The following is a 17,597-nucleotide window of genomic DNA, read 5'->3' on the forward strand; positions in this document are numbered from 1 at the left end:
CAAGCCTAAACATTTTGGAGGAATCACGTCATCACCAGACAAAGGCCCGTTCGACCCACACCAAGAGAGAATATTACAAGTGTCTAACCCATGGTGTGCTCCTGCTTCCTATCGGCATGTTGACTTTGTACCTCGTCCCGGGGAATCGGCCATGACGGAGAGCTCAGATATAAGAAACGACTGGCTGAGAAGACAGGATGAAAAGCTTGACCACGCCCAGATGAGGTCCACACCCGTGACATCAACGCCGAAAAGGCCAAATACCAGCATCAAGTTTAAAAGGAACGTGAATAAAAACGATTGTCTTGAGGCTAAAGTCGAGTCATTACTGGAGGAGACAAGACTAGCTGCCAGCCCAGATATGCAAGGTTTTGCAGCTAGCAACGCCATTAGCAGTGTTCATTCACGACCTGTGACTTCCACTCCAGCAAAGACTCCACAGAAGAGGGTTATATTTGAAGATGAGATGAATGAGAACGCACCAAGGAGTCGTGGTGATCCGGTGTCATCAGTACCTCGCCCCTACGACTGTGACCCACTTAATCTCTTCACCCGTGGGAAGACGCCAGGCTCCTCAGTGAGACAATTAGCGTACCAACTAAAGGGTTTATCACCAGAAGATGATGACGGTTCCGTCGTCGCCCCCACCGTTGATCCTAGCCCCCAAAATAATTGTGATCCACTTCATCTCTTCACCCCTGGGAAGACGCCGGGCTCCGCAGTGAGACAATTAGCGTATCAACTAAAGAGTTTATCGCCAGCAGATGATGACGGTTTCGTTGATTCTCGAGACAAACGCTCATTTCGGCGCCAAACATTAAATGATAAATCTGATTCACGCACTCGACAACGTGGCAGTCCGTCGCAGAGACCAACTTCATCACGAAAAGGATACAAACATAATATCAGCAAGAATGGATGGACAAGATCAAAGAGTGTTAGTGAAAATAATTCGGCTAAACGTGACTTGCCATTGGATGCAGACGAAGAAACCTCATTTCGTCCGTCTGTAAATGCAGATAGATTATTCGGTAGCAAAGAAAATGGATTTTGTAACCATGAACATGCCAAGAATTTCGACTACAAGACGAATTACCAAAATGATCATGCATCTTTTGTAGGAGAAAGTCGAAGCAAAAGGTCAAAATATGAAGGGGTGACGAACACTTCACCAGGATTGGCGCCAGTGCCGAAGTCTCCACTCCAGTCGAAATCACAGAGGCAGCAGGGTTCTTTCAGTACCGCATCTGACATCTCAAACACTGAGCCAACAATCGAGATGCTTGAAAACGAACTTCGAGATATTTACAAGCAGAATCTTGATGACGAGGTGAAAATTACACAGATTCGGCGCAGCGCCGTCAGACGGTTTGACGATTGGCGGAATGCGATGGAAAACGAGATGGTGAACCTTGAAAAGGATGGCAAAGAACGACTTGCTGAAAACCTCGACAAGCTCAGTCATTCCCTTCCGGCTTGTTTGAAATGTGACTGTTCAACTGGATTTGATGGTAATTTGAGATCAGTTGCCGTAAGTGAGGGTCACCTGAGCGAACTTGAAAGTGGACTGGGATCAGGATTAGCAGATATGGAAAAGAGTCACGGTAAGAAAATGGTTGAGAGTGACTGCACAGAGCTATCTCTCCAAACAGAGTCACCTTCGCGAAAACCAGAAAGGGGTATTGATCTAGGTTTTACTTTAATTGCATACAATCTCAAATGGATTTTGTGAAAATAGGCATTACTGTTTGGTAGGGTAAAGATTAATTTTAGCAGAAGAGAGTTTAGATTTATTGTATACAAATCTACCATCCTCGGATGTACAATAGAACCGTGCAGATTTTTTAATATTTTTTGATACAAATAATGAATGTAACATGAATTATATCAATTTATTCTTATAATAAATTCATTGGAAAGGAATTTTCAGTTACATGCCCATCTTAAGTCTTTATGTCCGGAGTTCTAAACAGGGAATATACATTATATAGGCATATTGACGATTATAATACATACATGTAGTTATCTAAAGTTGGGCTATGGATTTTCATGACAGAGAGAAAACGGTTCTTAGATACGCAGACGACATCACCGAGATCTGTCTTCATGGCTAGCCCAGACACCATCATCTTCGGCGAGGTCGCTTTCCAGCTAGAACGAGTAGTGCTCTCAAGAGTGTTCCGAGGAGGATCAAAGCAATTAACCGGTAAATACGATATACAGTGCGCCCAGAAAAAACAAAACCGAGAATTATCGATGTTTTATCATCACAATCTTGATTAATAAATGACACATAGTTATAAAGCTTAGATCCTCCTTTTTCATTTGATGCAACTCGTATGATGCATATTTCACGCATGAGTGATGAAAAACGATTTGAAGAGAGGGTACCAACAAGTCATTTGGCGGGCGGTATCTAAATTGTAAAGAGAAAATTACATTTCTAGAAAGTTCATTTTCTGCCCTTTCATATGACACCTCAATTAGGAAAATGAGCCAGGAATAACAAAGATCTGTTTGTTTAAAGTAATGCTTGCATTTTCATATTTTGATTAAACGAATTCGTTTTCACTGGCTGCCTGCCGTAGCAACAAGCAGAGTTGACAAATGACTTAACTCCGTTTCGTTGACGGTTAGCCAGTCTTTCGTCTTCTTTGTGCATGGCTGATCGTCAACTTATTTAAGCTATCATTTATATTTCACGTACTGTTCCCAAATATGTTCGTAAGTGATTCACATGTATTTCCTAATGATATTCCATTTTCAAAAGTTGTGTTCTCATGCATCTAGACAATTCAGAGATACCGTAGAAGATATCTTGGAGTAAAATATTCATACACTGTATATGCCTGAACCATCTTTTCAACCGTTTACCTCCCATTATCACGTTGATCTTTTCCATCTCAATCAAGGTTATACTTTGTCCAACATGGAAAAGATGATTCAGAGTCACTATGACAACCATGAGCGACCCATGCTCGGGAGACAGTTAGACGAGATCGAAGGTGAATTGCATATGTGTGGATGGGATCGTGACTATCATCCGGGACTCGTCGCCCATCTCATCAAGAAATTCGGGACTTTCCCTACAAACACCAAAGCAAAGAGCGCGGCTAGAAAGAGAGGTAAAGTCACTGAGCACATAACTGCCTCATCAGAATAGGCAGGCTGCCTTTCTCTATCCTGCAATATTACTAGCATCACCCTTTTTCATAATCCTAATCATCATCATACTTATCAAGTATTCATTTTTCATTTCGTGCTTTCTTCTTCCTTCCCCCCCCCCTTTTTTTTTGTATGCCTCCGCCCACCAAAGGTGGTGCCGGAGGCATTATGTTTTCGGCTTGTTCGTCCGTCCGTCCGTCCCACTTTCTAGTTATCGTGATATCTCAAGAACCACTTGAGATATGAACGTCAAACTTGCATGATGATAGTATTGTGTATCATAGGAAGACATCCTGATTAGATTTTGGAGAAACTAGGTCAAAGGCCACAGAGGTCAACTTATACAATTTAAGGTATAGGCCTCGTTTTAACAATTGATGAATGAATAATTGATTTTAGATCTTTGCTGTGACTTGTTCTATTTATATGTTATATGACATTGATTGTTGTCATGTACATTTTCTGCTATTTATTTAAGTTAGTATTGTCTGTTGGGAGCCAGGGGAGTACAAATAATCAAATAATTCCCCTGGCTCTCAACAGAGAGGTTAAATTATATTACATTGTTATGTTATTTATGTTATTTGTAGTTACTGTCTATGATAATTATGTTAATGTATTGTTATATCTATACAAATGTGAGCTGTAAAACGATTTTTATGCCTTCATTTTATTTTGTGCATGACAATAAAGAATTCAATTCGTTATCACAATATATCAAGAACGACTTGAGAAATGAAGCTCAAAATTGTTGATAATAATATTATGTGTCACCATAGGAAGACGATCTTATTAGATTTTGGGTTAGTAGGTCAATGGTTAAAGGTCATAGAGGTCAATTTTTGAAATTACTGTTTTTTATCTTTATCTCGATATCTTAAGAACTATTGGAGGTATTGGCCTCAAACTAGGCGATAGTATCACCATATATGTACTGTTTCGTTAGATTTAAAGTAAGTAGGTCAAAGGTCACAGAGGTCAATTTCTGAAATTAAAGGTTTTGGGCCTTGCTATTGCAATATCTAAGCATGGCGACGATATTACTATATGAAGATGATCCAATTACATTTTGGGATTAGCAGGTCAAGATCGTAGTCGTCGGTTGACATTTAATTATAGGCTTTTTTTTTCATTGTGATATGTCACAAATAATTCCAGGGGGTGTTTCATAAAGCTGTTCGTAAAGTTACGCATGACATTACGAACGACTTGTATATGAAAAGCCAAATGGGATGCTCAATCATTATTAACTGCATCAAGAAAGTTGAACTGTGCAGATGTAGATTAACATTCTTATCATAACAAACATTTTTAATGAAAGTATATTTTTTGCCATAATTTAATTGAGGTTATTGAAAATATCAGAAAAAACTTTGGGCATCATATCTGGCACTTTATATACAAGCCGTTCATAAAGTCATGCGTAACTTCACGAACAGCTTTATGAAACACCCCCAGGAACAATTATGGAAGAAGCATATATAGGAGACGCAGTCGCATTTGTCTTATGTTTTTGTTTCTCAACATCTCTCAAATTCTCCAGTTTTTACAACTTTATAATCTTCTAACTCTATTTTCCCCTTACAATCTTTCCTTCTCTTGTTTGTACCACAAATTTCTCAATTTTTTTGTATAGACTATCCCCCTCTCACTAACCTTTTCTTTATTTTTTCAAAATATGATTTGACGCATCTTTGATTCTTAGAACTTTTTCTAACATCCTTTTCTTCTTCCACTCTCTACATCCCCCCCTCTCACTTTCTTTCCCTTTCACCCTGTTTTTCCTTCCTTTTCCTTTCTCTGACTTTCTCTTTCCTTCCCCTCCTCTCTTTCTTTCGTCCCTCTCTCTCCCTCTCTCTTTCATCCCCTCTCTCTCTCTTTCATTCTCCCTCCCTCTTTCATCCGCTCTCTCTCTCTCTTTCTTTCACCCTTCCCAGGTTGGACCGAACCACAGGCCCTAAAAGAAGAAGTGCTATGGAGGATCCCCAAGGAATACATACATGACATGATCATCATTCTGGATTGCTTCTTCTATCTTAGCGAGAAATACAACATCTCTCTCTTTACATGGTGAGGTGATGGGTCAAAGGTCAGAATGTGCATGTCTGATGTTGATATGAACTGATCAAGAGCAAAGCGACGGGGGAGGTGCCAAGTGACCTTTCAAACACAAGATCTGTGATTCTTCCTCCTCTTTCACCTCTATCGGTCTTTCCTTTCCTTTCTCTTTCCTTTCATTTCTCTTTCCTCCCTCCTCCCCTCTCTCTTTCATACAGGGAGGTGCCAAGTGACTCTCACACACAAAATCATATATCATTACCACTACTAATTTTCTTTTTTGATTTTGAATCAATAGCGTTTTATTAATCAGATATCATATATGCTTATTTCAAATTGGAAAGAATCTCATTTTGCTTATCAATCTGAACTTTTCAAAGGTTGTAAAAACAACACAATGATTGCCTTCATTAGAAGCACACAAAGATCAGGGGCCTGTTTCATAAAACTTGTTATCAATAACAAATTTTAAAATTCTATTACAAAATTGCTCTCAGCCAATCAAATGCCATGGTTTCAGAAGCTCAAACATTTAGTGTAATTTTTTAATGATAACAAGTTTTATGAAACAGGGCCAAGGCCCCCCCCCCTATCTCATAAAGAGCTGCAATTGATCAAAATATCAACTTTTAAATAAAATTAATATCAGTAACTTCCCATATCAAGAAAGGAGTATACGGTAATTATGATGGGAGGACTTACAATGTATAATCAATTTGAGTGAATTCATCACAACTCTTTAAAAGACAAGGGCCACAGCTCCAAAGCTTATGGCCAGGTATGATCATTTCTCTGCTGTCAGATCAGATTAATAATGTTTTTTAAATATTTTTTAGGAAGGTCAAGATGGATATTTACCTTGCACAAATCCCACTCCTTTCTTCTCATTTTTCATTTCCACAGCTTAATTATGACCTCACCAACAACTTTGGGTACAATTTCTGAACTATTAACATAAAAATGATATGAACATATCTCTACCATAAGATATTTGGTCATTCCACATTGACACATAAGCCAGACACACAGTGATACACCAGAGTTTAAAGATATTTTCAGTTTCTGATTTTGTTTTCAGATGCGTTAGGATTAAAACTGATTTTAAAAGATGAATGTGACTGTGTCTTTACTATGTTCCTGTCTGTAATTCAGTTAACAAAAGTTGACAAAATGTTGAACCCTATTGTTCTATTGCACTGTAACACAGAGACATAACATATCATTATATTTCTCAAAAACAGAAAATATAACTTGTAAATATGACTTGCCAATAGCACCTCAGATACATTTTGTGTATACCTTAATGACATACAAGGTTCCTACCATTTTCAATACTGGCTCATACGGTTAGGCAGTGACATTTTGTTTGTTTTTTCTTTGTCTAAGCTCTCTAATTCAGAGTAGAAATTATATACCTCATACATAGATTGTCATTCACTGATTGGTCAATACTATATCACATGACAAGGAGCATTTTGATCTATCATTGCATCAGAGGGTTTGATAGTACTATCAAACACTGTGATAGAACTCCTAACCCCTTATTTTCTAGACCTATTCATGAATCAATGAAAAGGATGAGGTATATTAAACAAATATGGACTGCTCTGTAATGGGATGGTGGAGGAAATTATCACTCCCTCGGTGGTGCTAATACTGGCCCTTCTATCACCCTCGGCTTCGCCTCGGGGTCGATAGAAGGGCCGGTATGAACACCACCTTGGGAGTGATAATTCCAACCATCATCCTCATGAGCAGTCAATATTTGTATAATACTAATTTGGTCATGACTAAACGGATCTCAAACAATGTTTTTAATCATAGCATATGTCAATTTTATCATAGCTACATAAAAATTATTGAGAGATACTCAAACTTCTGAGCTACACTTCCATTTGGCACACAGTATAATCAAACCACATTCAAACCTGTATTATTTTGAAGACTACATGTACAGTCCTTGCCTATGAACATGACAATTTTGTCTCTTAATATCAACCCTGAAATTTCATGTAACCTATGAACTTGTCTGCTGATAAACTTGAAGTGTCCTTACAATTCAGTTTGAATGTATAATAAAGGGCCAAATCCAAATTATCTTGTCCCATAAATTACAGACTACATCAAAAAATTTAATGCATCTGATTTTAGAATCAGCTTGAAATCAGACCAAATATTAAAGAAGACTTTTCCTTGGATAAGTCTATTATGTTCATAATTGCATGATACGTTGTAACAACTGCAACACAAAATGACCATGTCCAAGGGATACGCCTAGAGTTAAATGGAGAACTTCAGATGAGGTTAAAAGACGAATGGCATGAAAGCCTTCCTCTCTTTAGGATAATCCTCAAACTTTCCTTGGTACCATCTATGGACCTTGACCGAGGCAGCAGTCTGATTAGAGAACACAAAACTAAGGACAAGCCACCATGTCCTATGATGACCACCAAGGATGACCGCTAAAGAAGTATAGATGAGCGTTTCTGCTAGGTAGTGAGGGCAGGATACGTAGTCAAACCAATCTCCTTGTGGAATCATATGACGGCTCACATCTGGATCAGAAAATAACAAAACTATTTATGTTGGAAACAATTTCATACTCATTAAACTTGCTTTTCCATTTTAATTCATCCTCTGCCATGTTCAGATTAGTAGTCATCAGTTTAATTGATACTAATTAAAAGAAAAAATTGACCTTGCATTTCATAATAATGAGGTTGATCACTTTTGTATTTTTGACTTCTTCATTTTCTTTTGAATGTAAATCGAATCAGTTGTCTCAGTAGAAGGGGAATGGTCAGCTATGGGCATTATTCGCTTCTTCAGCTGATGTTCAGCATTTAATAACTTAAAGGTATAGACCAGTTTTGGAAACGCCTCCCTCTTAAAAATGAAATGGAAGCTCTTATTACCAATCATGTGAAACAATATGTTTTGAATAATATATGTGATGATACAAATTTTGCCGGGAAATCGCCTACTAATTGATATATTTGGTAAATTATTATATCTATCCGGACTAGATAGATATCGCATAGTCCCATATACATCTTTCTGTGTACAGTGCTTGTAACTTTACCAAGATTCATTTTGATGATTCCAGAACCTTACAGTACACACCAATACTTATATGCTAGATGATCAACCTTTTCTGATCGATTCCACAACGTTTATTTCACAATGCAATCGCATGACCAGAACTGGTCTATACCTTTAAGATAGGACCATCTAAGCGTATTGAAAGAGATAGTTGTGTACATGTAAACCATTCATAGAGCTCCAAATAGTATCCTCCCATAGAGATTGTATGTGCAAGGGGCGTGCGTGTCGCAACTACGTCTCTCAATACACTATGGGCAGGACTGGTTGCCACTGTGTGTAGATTTACCTTTCTTTGTTTTTCTCAAACTGGCAAAGATGACATGAGCTATATGATGATGCCAACTGGCCCAAACAAACATCAATAAACCTGCTATGTGATGCCAGCGTAAGTCTTCCACAAGATCCATTAGTTGGATAGGTTCACCTAGAGAGATAACAGATAAATCAACTGAATTGCTACAATCCTGAGCGGACTGAGAGCATACAATGCACATATCATCATAGAGGGTGAACTTAAACAAAAATGAAGAAAAAAAAGTGGTATGACATGAAAAACACAGACAATCAAGGTAGCTTTGTGTGAAAAGATGCATAGCTGAATTCTAAATCAAAAGTTTAATCATCACTCCATTATCATAGGGACCAACTATTTCACAAATTAATGATATCTGAATAATGCTCTACTTGTAATGTTGGAAGAGCCCCCATTCCCTTTATTTCAACAAAATATTTAATAGCAAATCACATGTATGTGACTACTGACCAATCTTGCTTTCTGGTATCACTAAGTAGTGAGCTCATTGTAAGCGAGACTTGTATGCTAGAAAATATTGTCAAAATGTTTTCTTCCCCCCCCCCCTCCAAAAAAAAAAAAAATTATCCACGTACCGGTACCTTTTAAACTGAGATTGGGTCCCTCTGCCATGATGCTGATGCCAATGAAAGAGTAAAAGAAGATACCAGTGATGTAGTGAGTCACATGGATACTGGAGTTTGAATACACACTGACGGCAAGACACTCATAGATCCTTCTGTGAGCGTGGATCACTATTACAGCCATGGCGATTAAAACGGTCAGAAGGTCAACTGAGTATGGACAGGAAGTAGGAAGGAAACAAATGATGAACATCTATGATATATTGCTATTATTGGGTATCAATCCAAATTCAGTAAGCCTACCGGTACCTACTTTTCAAGAGCTTTAAAAAAAAACGGGTACAAAAGGGGGATCCTGTGCTTTAAGTATCCACTACAGCATATGAATGAAAAATATCTTGATAGGACTATGACTAATAATGGTACTAATACCAGAAAGAACAATTTTCAATGAGACGAGTATATTGAGAGATAATTCATTTTTGGATGAAATATATGGAAAAAACAGACAGGATACATTGCACAGAATCAACCATAAAGAGAGGTTCAAAATATCATTTATATTGAGATGATGTGTATAAGAGCTGACTGAATAGCTGAACAGATGCAGTTGCCCCTAGCCTTCCTAAATATTTTAATGGTTTCGATTTTGTTTCCTCTACCATTACTCATTTTCTATGTATGTATGTAACCATGGATCTAATGTACTTTCACTAGCTTAGAGGTATAAATACTTGCAGTCACTATTTTTATTTGTCCAAGTTTGGTGAGGATGGGGGATCTTCATTCTGGTTGTTTTGCGATAATTTCCTGATCAATTCTTGTCAATGTTTGAAATTGTTTTTGAAAACAAACCAAGTAAACTTAATTATTTGTATGTTGGCCCACTCTTGATAGCATATCGATGAGCCTAAATGTAGGAACAAGAGTCTGATACAATTCAAATATATGCATTAAGAAGATGAAATAATCAATTGTTTGGTAAAGTATAACAAAATGTATGAGCCGGTCTAGGTGTTGTCTGTTGTTTCATGTTATTACACAACCTCCTCCCTCCACAAATTGCAGTAACCATGGAAGAATCCTGGATCGATGAACAGGCTTAGACCTACAACATTGTGTATTAAAGTAAATTAAAAGTAAAGTAAAATCCTTAATATGATAAATGGTATCACATTCACCTACCTGCTGGAGGGGATACAGGATAACTTGTGAGGAAGGACATCATCTTAGAAAACCAGAGAGGCAGGACTGAACCTTGTAAAGTACACTGAACAACATTCATTAAGATGAAGCCATTCCAGATGAAGGAAAGGATATAAAAGTGGACAAACCATCTGTAGAAAGAAATAGATGCAAAGTTTTAAGACTCCAAAAAGAATTAACTGCAATTTACTATCAACTTTGCATTACACAAAATAAGTAAAAAATGATATTTTTGAAGATTTTAGAGGACCAGGGGGGTGTTTCACAAAGAAAGTTGAACTTATCTCTAAGTTGGAGTAGATATTTCTGTGTTATTTTTTATCTTAAATAATATTCAGTGTCATATTGCAGCCAAAGTGGATATAGTCTAGTCTATGAATACGTAAATAAAAAGAGTGAAAAACTTGTTGCATATCTCATTCATCACAGTCCAGCCGAACTGAACTATTCCTCCCATACTGTCCCCATAGGACGTTCTTCAGTCTATGTATAGAGGCGGTCAGAGGAGCCAGATGCAATCTCAACGGAACAAAACCGTCGATATCAGACTCAGAGCTCAGAGACTGAAGCTTTTGATCTATGCAAGCGCAAGTAGGTCTATGAATTATGATGATCAAAAATAAATTAAAGCAGGTTTGCTTACTAAGTCTAAACTCTTCTGAAGGTAAAGCAACATTTCAAGGACCAAGATGGAACATTAATTATTGATAATTATGAAAAAAGGCTTTTGAACTGAAAAACATGGCATTTAATTTAATAAGCCAATTGACTCAGCTCAGCTCAGCTCAGAGCCTTGATAACGATATTCAATCGGGGGCTACTACAACTTGAATTATAACGTGTGGGACCGTTATCAAAATTCCACAAACAAACCTTTTTGGCACCAGTAAATACTGCTGAATACCGGTTCGTTTCCTCGGGTCTAGGAGCTTTCCGTAAACGACGACATCTTTTATAAGATGTGGTAAAAAATTGTATACCTCAGGAGAGTAAGAAAGTAACACAAATACAAATGACACGATAAAAACGAGCCAGGTCCACGAAAGGGGATCCATTTTGCGCCGGATGTTAACGCTGGCCTTATCTTGAAATGATTGCATAATAATATTCGCATCGGACCCGCCCACTTAACTTTTGTATTCGAGGAATAGACTAGTTTACTATCATATTCAAGTTCCATGCATACTCTTTAAACATAGGGTTTTCCTGACAACTTGGAAACTTGCCCGAGCTTTGCCAGACATAGCAACAACTAATGTATTCAAATTTGAATGTGTTAGTAAACATGTCTATTACAGGGGGTGGGGAGACATGGACATGTTTTAGTTCAGGAGGGATATTCTGCCCATGCAAGTGGAAAAAACTAAAATTTAGGACTCAAAATCTTAACAAGCTCCTTCTTTAAAATACCAGATGGGTATTGATCTATTCTACAAAGAAACTGCAAATAGAAGATGTTGGGGTATTCTTTTATTTGAAACTTGATATTAACATTTTGTCAATTACAATTACTTTTATCTTCTAATGAATTCTGAAGTTCTCTCTTTCTTTCTCTCTCTCCCAGCCTTTCCAAAGAAAAATTATATTCTGTTAGACATAAACTGAATACTCGGTCACATAATTGAGACAAGGCATCTAGAAGTAGCTAAAATGCCCCTCTAAACTGGATGCTCCAATATATTACATTGATCTAAAAGCCAATTTGTGAAGGCAGTGGCGTACAAAGAATTTTTTCAGGGGGGGGGGGGAGGGGATTTTAACATTTTGAAATCGACTCAGCCAGATGCTGAATAAGCAGGGGGGGGGGGGGGGGGGCGGTAAGAGGACATTTTTTTTTTTTTTTGTCCCGAAATTTGATCGATCGACATACCGTTTCGTTGGGGGGGGGGGGGGGGGGGGGGGGGGGGGGGGGTGAGGTCATCTTTTTTAGGAGGAAAAAAAAAATCACAATTATAAGGGGGGGGGGGGTCTTCTCAAAAAAACATACACATAAAAAAAACTGAAGGGGGCGTTTTACCCCAAACTCCCCCCCCCCCCTTGCGTACTCGACTGTGTGAAGGCATTGTTGGGTAACGGTAGAGCAGTGGACATACAGGATTTTTTAAAAAGAGCTAGTGTTTTCCTTCAATTGAAGATTAAAATTAAATTTCAAAAATGTCATAACTTTTTTTTCCCATCCCGATTCTGATCCACAGCCCCCCTTCTCTCTCTCTCTCTCTCTCTCTCTCTCTCTCTCTCTCCATCTCTCCCTCCCTCCCTCCCCCTCTCTCTTTCCGCATCTTCATTTCAAGTCTATGGTAGACATATGGAATATCTTTTATTTAAAATCTACCAGCAGATACATTTTCTTAGTAATTAGGTAAACGATCAAGTACTAAGAAACCGATAAATAGTATGAAGAAGAAAAAAGAAGTTCAAAGTGGATTAAATAATGGAATAACAAAATGAATAAAAGGACAGAGTCAAATAACAAGAGATTTTGCCATACCAAGGCATAACCTCCCTCCATTAATATCACTCAGCATTGTTTATTCATTAATCACACACAACAGCATCATTGAACACAACACAAAGACCAGTCACTGCATCATAAAGAACGACAAAATCCAAAGTGAGATGGAATCTGTGAATAAATAACATTTAATCACTTCCAACTCCAAATAGATCATCAACAAGGTGTACTAAAAATTGGTTCATAAAAACTAGTTCTGCCAACATTCCTTATTTAATTGCATTGTCCCGCATCTGTTTTTTGTGCTGTTAACAGAATTGCAAACGCACTTATCAACACCAAGGTAATATGCTACAATCAAGCAATACCAATAACAGGTAGAAATTGGAGCATATCAGGAAAAAAATAAAACTTCTTAGTCCACACACATTGTTCCACTATACACCGTTTCATAAAACCACTAACAAAAGATATGAATAAAGTTACTAAGAACCCAAAACGAGAAAATACGAAATCAACAAGTGAAATAGATTAACATTGAAGTGTACAGGCATAAATAAATTTATATCCCCATCTTTTTTTAAAGAAATAAATTAAATATAATACATGTACCGATAGGTGTAATTATAACAGAAAGAGAGAAAGAGGGAGGGGAAGAGGGAGAGGAAGAGGGTAGGAGGGAGAAAGCGAGAGAGAGAGAGAGGGGAGAGAAAGAGGAAGGGGGGGGAATAAACATTAATCTACATTTGACAACCTAGTTGAGCATAATATTATAGATTGGGATCTACACTATTCATAAAACACTAACAATTATTCATAAGGACCATTCACAAGGAGAGAAACAAATCATGATAAAGATTCTTGTAAAAGCATTGTCTAAATGATAGAATATATATGCCTTTTCATTTCTTCTAAGTTTTTAAGTTTTTACATAATAAAGTGATCTTGTATTTTGCAACCCGCTATTTCTTAAATTAATGAATGCACACATTTTAAATCTATCACACATCCCTGGCTGACCCTCCAAAGACAACCCTACCCTACTACATGTACAAACACTTTCCTTACTTGAAGTGATTCATAGAATATGAATACAAATAGGCTTGAATCTCTACAGTACAAAAAGATACACAAAAGAGTATATGTTTTCATATCACAAAACTGACACACACATTTCAAACAGTGAGTTCAATGAAGTATACCTTCACCTTCTTATGGGCTGGCTTCTCAGGGTTTATAATTTATCTTAACCTAATAGTAAGTCCAAAAATTGAAGACAGGAATTATTAATTGAACCATAAACCTCATCTTACAAGAAGGCACTGGTTATTGTTCATTCTCTTTCTAAAGATTTGCTTGATTGAAGAAAGAAGTAAAGTGTCACAAACCAGAAAATCAGAGAGTATCGAGGTGAGACCATGGTAATTTAATTGTCTCGTCAGGTAAATGCTAGAAGAGGGTGGGGTCTACTGAACCACCCTCAGTAGTACTGTTAACATCATCATTGCACAAGTGAAGACATGAGAAACATCACAGTTGATATGACCAAAAGCTCACATTCTGAAGGTCCTTGAGAGCAAAGGTTTCTCTCGTATGGGCCTTCTAAAGAGTTGAGACTATAGTTAATAAGACTGAACGTTCACAGGAGACGAAACTTCTTGGTCTAGAGGACTTTAGGTCTCCTAGACTTTCATCTTGTATAGACATATAATCTACTGGGCTGTAGCCACATACATCACACACATAAGTAAGGGTGCACTTGGTTGAACATTCAAAATATGTTTACAAAACATCGGGGTTTTACTAATTTATACTTGCAGTTACCTACATAGTACTGTCTGCACTTAAGTACAATCACACTATATACCTGATATATACTGCAGCTATAAATATACTCAGAACTCTATAGTATTTACTGGATATAATACACTTTTAGAAGCAACATATTGGATCTTCTAATTTATATGAGTAATTAACAGCTTGTGAAACTTTTGAGAGTACATGGTTTTCAATTGAAATACTTTAGCATGGTAGGTATGGAAATAAGTGACAAAAAGGGACATATTTCTCATTCAAAACACCATTTGCACCAAGCTGAGTTTAGTTTTGGCTAGAAAATTATTCTTGTAAACATTAAATTGAATTTACCAGCATCTGTAAGATTTATAAGTTTTTTTACCAATAGAGAATATTTTGCATTGAAAGCAGTGCTTGCCCCAAAAAATTGACAAAATGATGAATTGAGGTTGAAAGCTTCACCTTTATGGCATCAGCAAATATGTATCACAAATATAATGATATTAATCAAGCACTGTAACACTTTTTGAATGATTATCCTGATGCGATCATTATTAAATGATTGCAAAAATTCACAATTCATGAGACCATATTCCAACTTCCAAGAAGAATGACAATCTCTCAGTATTTGTCAAGAAATATTGGATACAACCTAATGATTTTGGCAGTTTACGGACTATCAGAAGGTAAAGTGTATTGGTAATCATTCATAACGACAAAACTTCTGTGAAATAATACTTCATGGTGACTTGCATCATGTAGACAACTAACCCCAAAATGAACTACTTCTAGCACAATAATACCTGGTAGCCACATAGAGAAATAATGTACATATACAAAGAATCTAAAGTCAATAAGAATCAAATCACTAATAGGAGTGAAAAAGAAATGGATTGTTTGTAGTCAAAAGAGTAAATGACAATAGTTTTATCAGAACATTAAAGTCCGTTGAAACATTCTCAACACGGATGTGGGACTTGAAACATTCTGAACTCACATGACATACACTTTATATCTATTTTACAAAACCAGGACATGTTACAAAGAAGTATATATTTATATGTGAAGATTTGCACAAGTGAAAAGGTGACTACAGAATCAATTCAACAGTTCAAATAGTTTCATAACATGACAGTAATTATCTGCATGACAATTAGTTACAAAATAGCATCATGAATGTGAAAGAAGAAACCATTTCACTAGCATAATATCTAACACTGAAAAATGAAATGCATCAATACCAATCAGATGTGTAAAACTAACAACAACTTAAAAACAAAAATGAAAAATATTTCTTTCAAAACAAAAGTTTATACCATTTTCTCTGTTCACAAAACAGTTGGATTGACATGATATAACAGAAGATAGGACTAACATTCTCTGAAAATAGTGAATTGCCTGAATCTTCCCAGTTTTGCTGTCAACGCTTTGAATAAAATTAAAGAATATTGTTACCTTATGAAAAATTGCATGAACAAATTCCAATAGTAACTTTTAACAATTCTGTGAACTTGAATACCTAAACATCATCACTAAAATTATATAATAACCAGTTCATTGTAATTAATAGAACTATGCCACTTTGTTGATGAATAACAATGTAAAGATATGTTAAAGTTTAATTTGTAGGCACATGATTTGTCAATTCAAAACAGATGAAAATTGAGCTTTAAAATGTATGTTGATTCCTTGGCAATAGGCTATTGATATATTTAATCTCCGTCCACAATCTCACAAATCATACCACCCCCCCCCCCCCTTTATTTTATTTTATTTTATTTAATTGTAGAGGTCCACTTTACATTACTTGACATAACAGGATCTAACAAAATGACCTATTGGGATATGAACATCTTTCCTATTCATCATATCGCATGAAATCAAAGCAGAAATCTGCACAAAACTACATTTAGGGAATGCATTAGGTGGCGGACTTGGTAATGTTGAGGTCTTGAATCATTTAAACACAAGACAATCAAGATTACAAATTGGTTACCTGCACTGTAGATAAGGTGTACTAATATAAATCATAGATCTTACTTTCCCTATCATTCATTATATGGAAGATTTTTATTGATACAATTAATTATAATCAAATTACAGAATAGTTAAAAAAAGAGAACTTCCTCTCATCTTGGCCTTAAAACTGGCAATGGTGATATTCACAATCACCAATATATACTGTACTTGTCATATTTAAAACTACTTGGGGAAAGTCCTTTCTTCCAACATTGGCTAGAGTGTCTACATCTCTTCTATAATCTTTTCAATATATACCGTAAAGACGTTATATCTAGACCTTCGTAAAGTTTCATTCTAGTAGCCTTCTGCTACCGACCAAACCAGGTATGGTGTAGTCTTTAGAACCTCACTGACTTTACTTTGCAATATAACTATGAAGTTTCTGCATAGACCACATTTAAACCTGAGAACCGTGTATGCTTTGAAACTTGTACATTTTATTATGAGGGATTCAAAGCTCTAGGGCCTAGAGCAAGCCTTCTCAACTGGCGGCGCGCGCGCCACTTGTGGCGCTTGCGGTCAGTCGGAGTGGCGCGCGACTGTTGCACAATTTAAGAAAAAATAAAATTGTATTTTAGAATTAAAAACTCAGCAAAATCAAAAAGACCCAAAATGTTTGAATTTCACTTAATTTGGACAATTCCCGTGTTTATTGCTCCGAAACATCTACATATATATTTACCTCCAGTGTGAATGTACCCAGGAATTGTATGAAATTAGGATTGATATATTTTGGAATAAAGAGGTGTTAAAAATAACACATCTGGGACTTTAGAAAGCCCTAAAATACATCAGCTTCAGGGGCTCCGCCCCCTGCACCCCACCGTTGTCGGCTCGATCGCTACGCTCCCTCGCAGCAAAATCAAACATATTGGTTTGGCACCCTAACTAAAAATTATATTCGTTTTGGCGCTTC

The 17,597-nt window shown here is 36.8% G+C and overlaps 3 protein-coding genes across 4 annotated transcripts in view; 1 reads left to right on the top strand and 2 right to left on the bottom strand.

Annotated features, from left to right (window-relative positions):
- Positions 1–2,050: 2,050 nt before the first annotated feature.
- On the top strand, positions 2,051–5,451 carry LOC105446615. Its single transcript, XM_011683638.2, has 3 exons — positions 2,051–2,206; positions 2,913–3,125; positions 5,103–5,451. The coding sequence occupies exons 1-3, from the start codon at positions 2,107–2,109 to the stop codon at positions 5,237–5,239; spliced, it is 450 nt and encodes a 149-aa protein (XP_011681940.1). The 5' UTR covers positions 2,051–2,106; the 3' UTR covers positions 5,240–5,451.
- A 1,179-nt stretch (positions 5,452–6,630) lies between these two features.
- Positions 6,631–11,505, bottom strand: LOC579990 (polyprenol reductase). Of its 2 annotated transcripts, none has more exons than XM_011683637.2 (5): positions 11,284–11,505; positions 10,390–10,541; positions 9,217–9,414; positions 8,615–8,752; positions 6,631–7,778 (listed from the first exon to the last, which is right to left on the bottom strand). In XM_011683637.2, the coding sequence occupies exons 1-5, from the start codon at positions 11,463–11,465 to the stop codon at positions 7,528–7,530; spliced, it is 921 nt and encodes a 306-aa protein (XP_011681939.1). In that variant the 5' UTR covers positions 11,466–11,505; the 3' UTR covers positions 6,631–7,527. The 2 variants fall into 2 exon arrangements, with proteins under 2 accessions (XP_011681939.1, XP_785169.3); XM_780076.5 differs by having other exon boundaries at positions 9,223–9,414; positions 11,284–11,504.
- A 4,917-nt stretch (positions 11,506–16,422) lies between these two features.
- LOC580052 overlaps positions 16,423–17,597 on the bottom strand; it is a 54,439-nt gene continuing 53,264 nt past the window's right edge. The window contains exon 6 of the mRNA XM_030980466.1: positions 16,423–17,147. The gene's annotated coding sequence lies outside the window, so the exon portion shown is untranslated. The remainder of the gene's footprint in view (positions 17,148–17,597) is intronic.

This window comes from Strongylocentrotus purpuratus, unplaced genomic scaffold, assembly GCF_000002235.5.
Source record: "Strongylocentrotus purpuratus isolate Spur 01 unplaced genomic scaffold, Spur_5.0 spur5_scaffold_11, whole genome shotgun sequence".
NCBI lineage: Eukaryota > Metazoa > Echinodermata > Echinoidea > Camarodonta > Strongylocentrotidae > Strongylocentrotus > Strongylocentrotus purpuratus.

What these genes read in the sequence shown, in the direction of transcription:
- LOC105446615 (XM_011683638.2), top strand. Translation starts at nt 2,107, where the DNA reads ATGGCTAGCCCAGACACCATCATCTTCGGCGAGGTCGCTTTCCAGCTA. An exon ending in AGGATCAAAGCAATTAACCG is followed by an intron (nt 2,207 to 2,912) that starts GTAAATACGATA and finishes ATCTCAATCAAG; the next exon opens with GTTATACTTTGTCCAACATG. An exon ending in GAGCGCGGCTAGAAAGAGAG is followed by an intron (nt 3,126 to 5,102) that starts GTAAAGTCACTG and finishes CACCCTTCCCAG; the next exon opens with GTTGGACCGAACCACAGGCC.
- LOC579990 (XM_011683637.2), bottom strand. Translation starts at nt 11,465, where the DNA reads ATGGATCCCCTTTCGTGGACCTGGCTCGTTTTTATCGTGTCATTTGTA. An exon ending in TATTTACTGGTGCCAAAAAG is followed by an intron (nt 10,542 to 11,283) that starts GTTTGTTTGTGG and finishes TTCTTTCTACAG; the next exon opens with ATGGTTTGTCCACTTTTATA. An exon ending in TTTGAGAAAAACAAAGAAAG is followed by an intron (nt 7,779 to 8,614) that starts GTAAATCTACAC and finishes TTTCTGATCCAG; the next exon opens with ATGTGAGCCGTCATATGATT.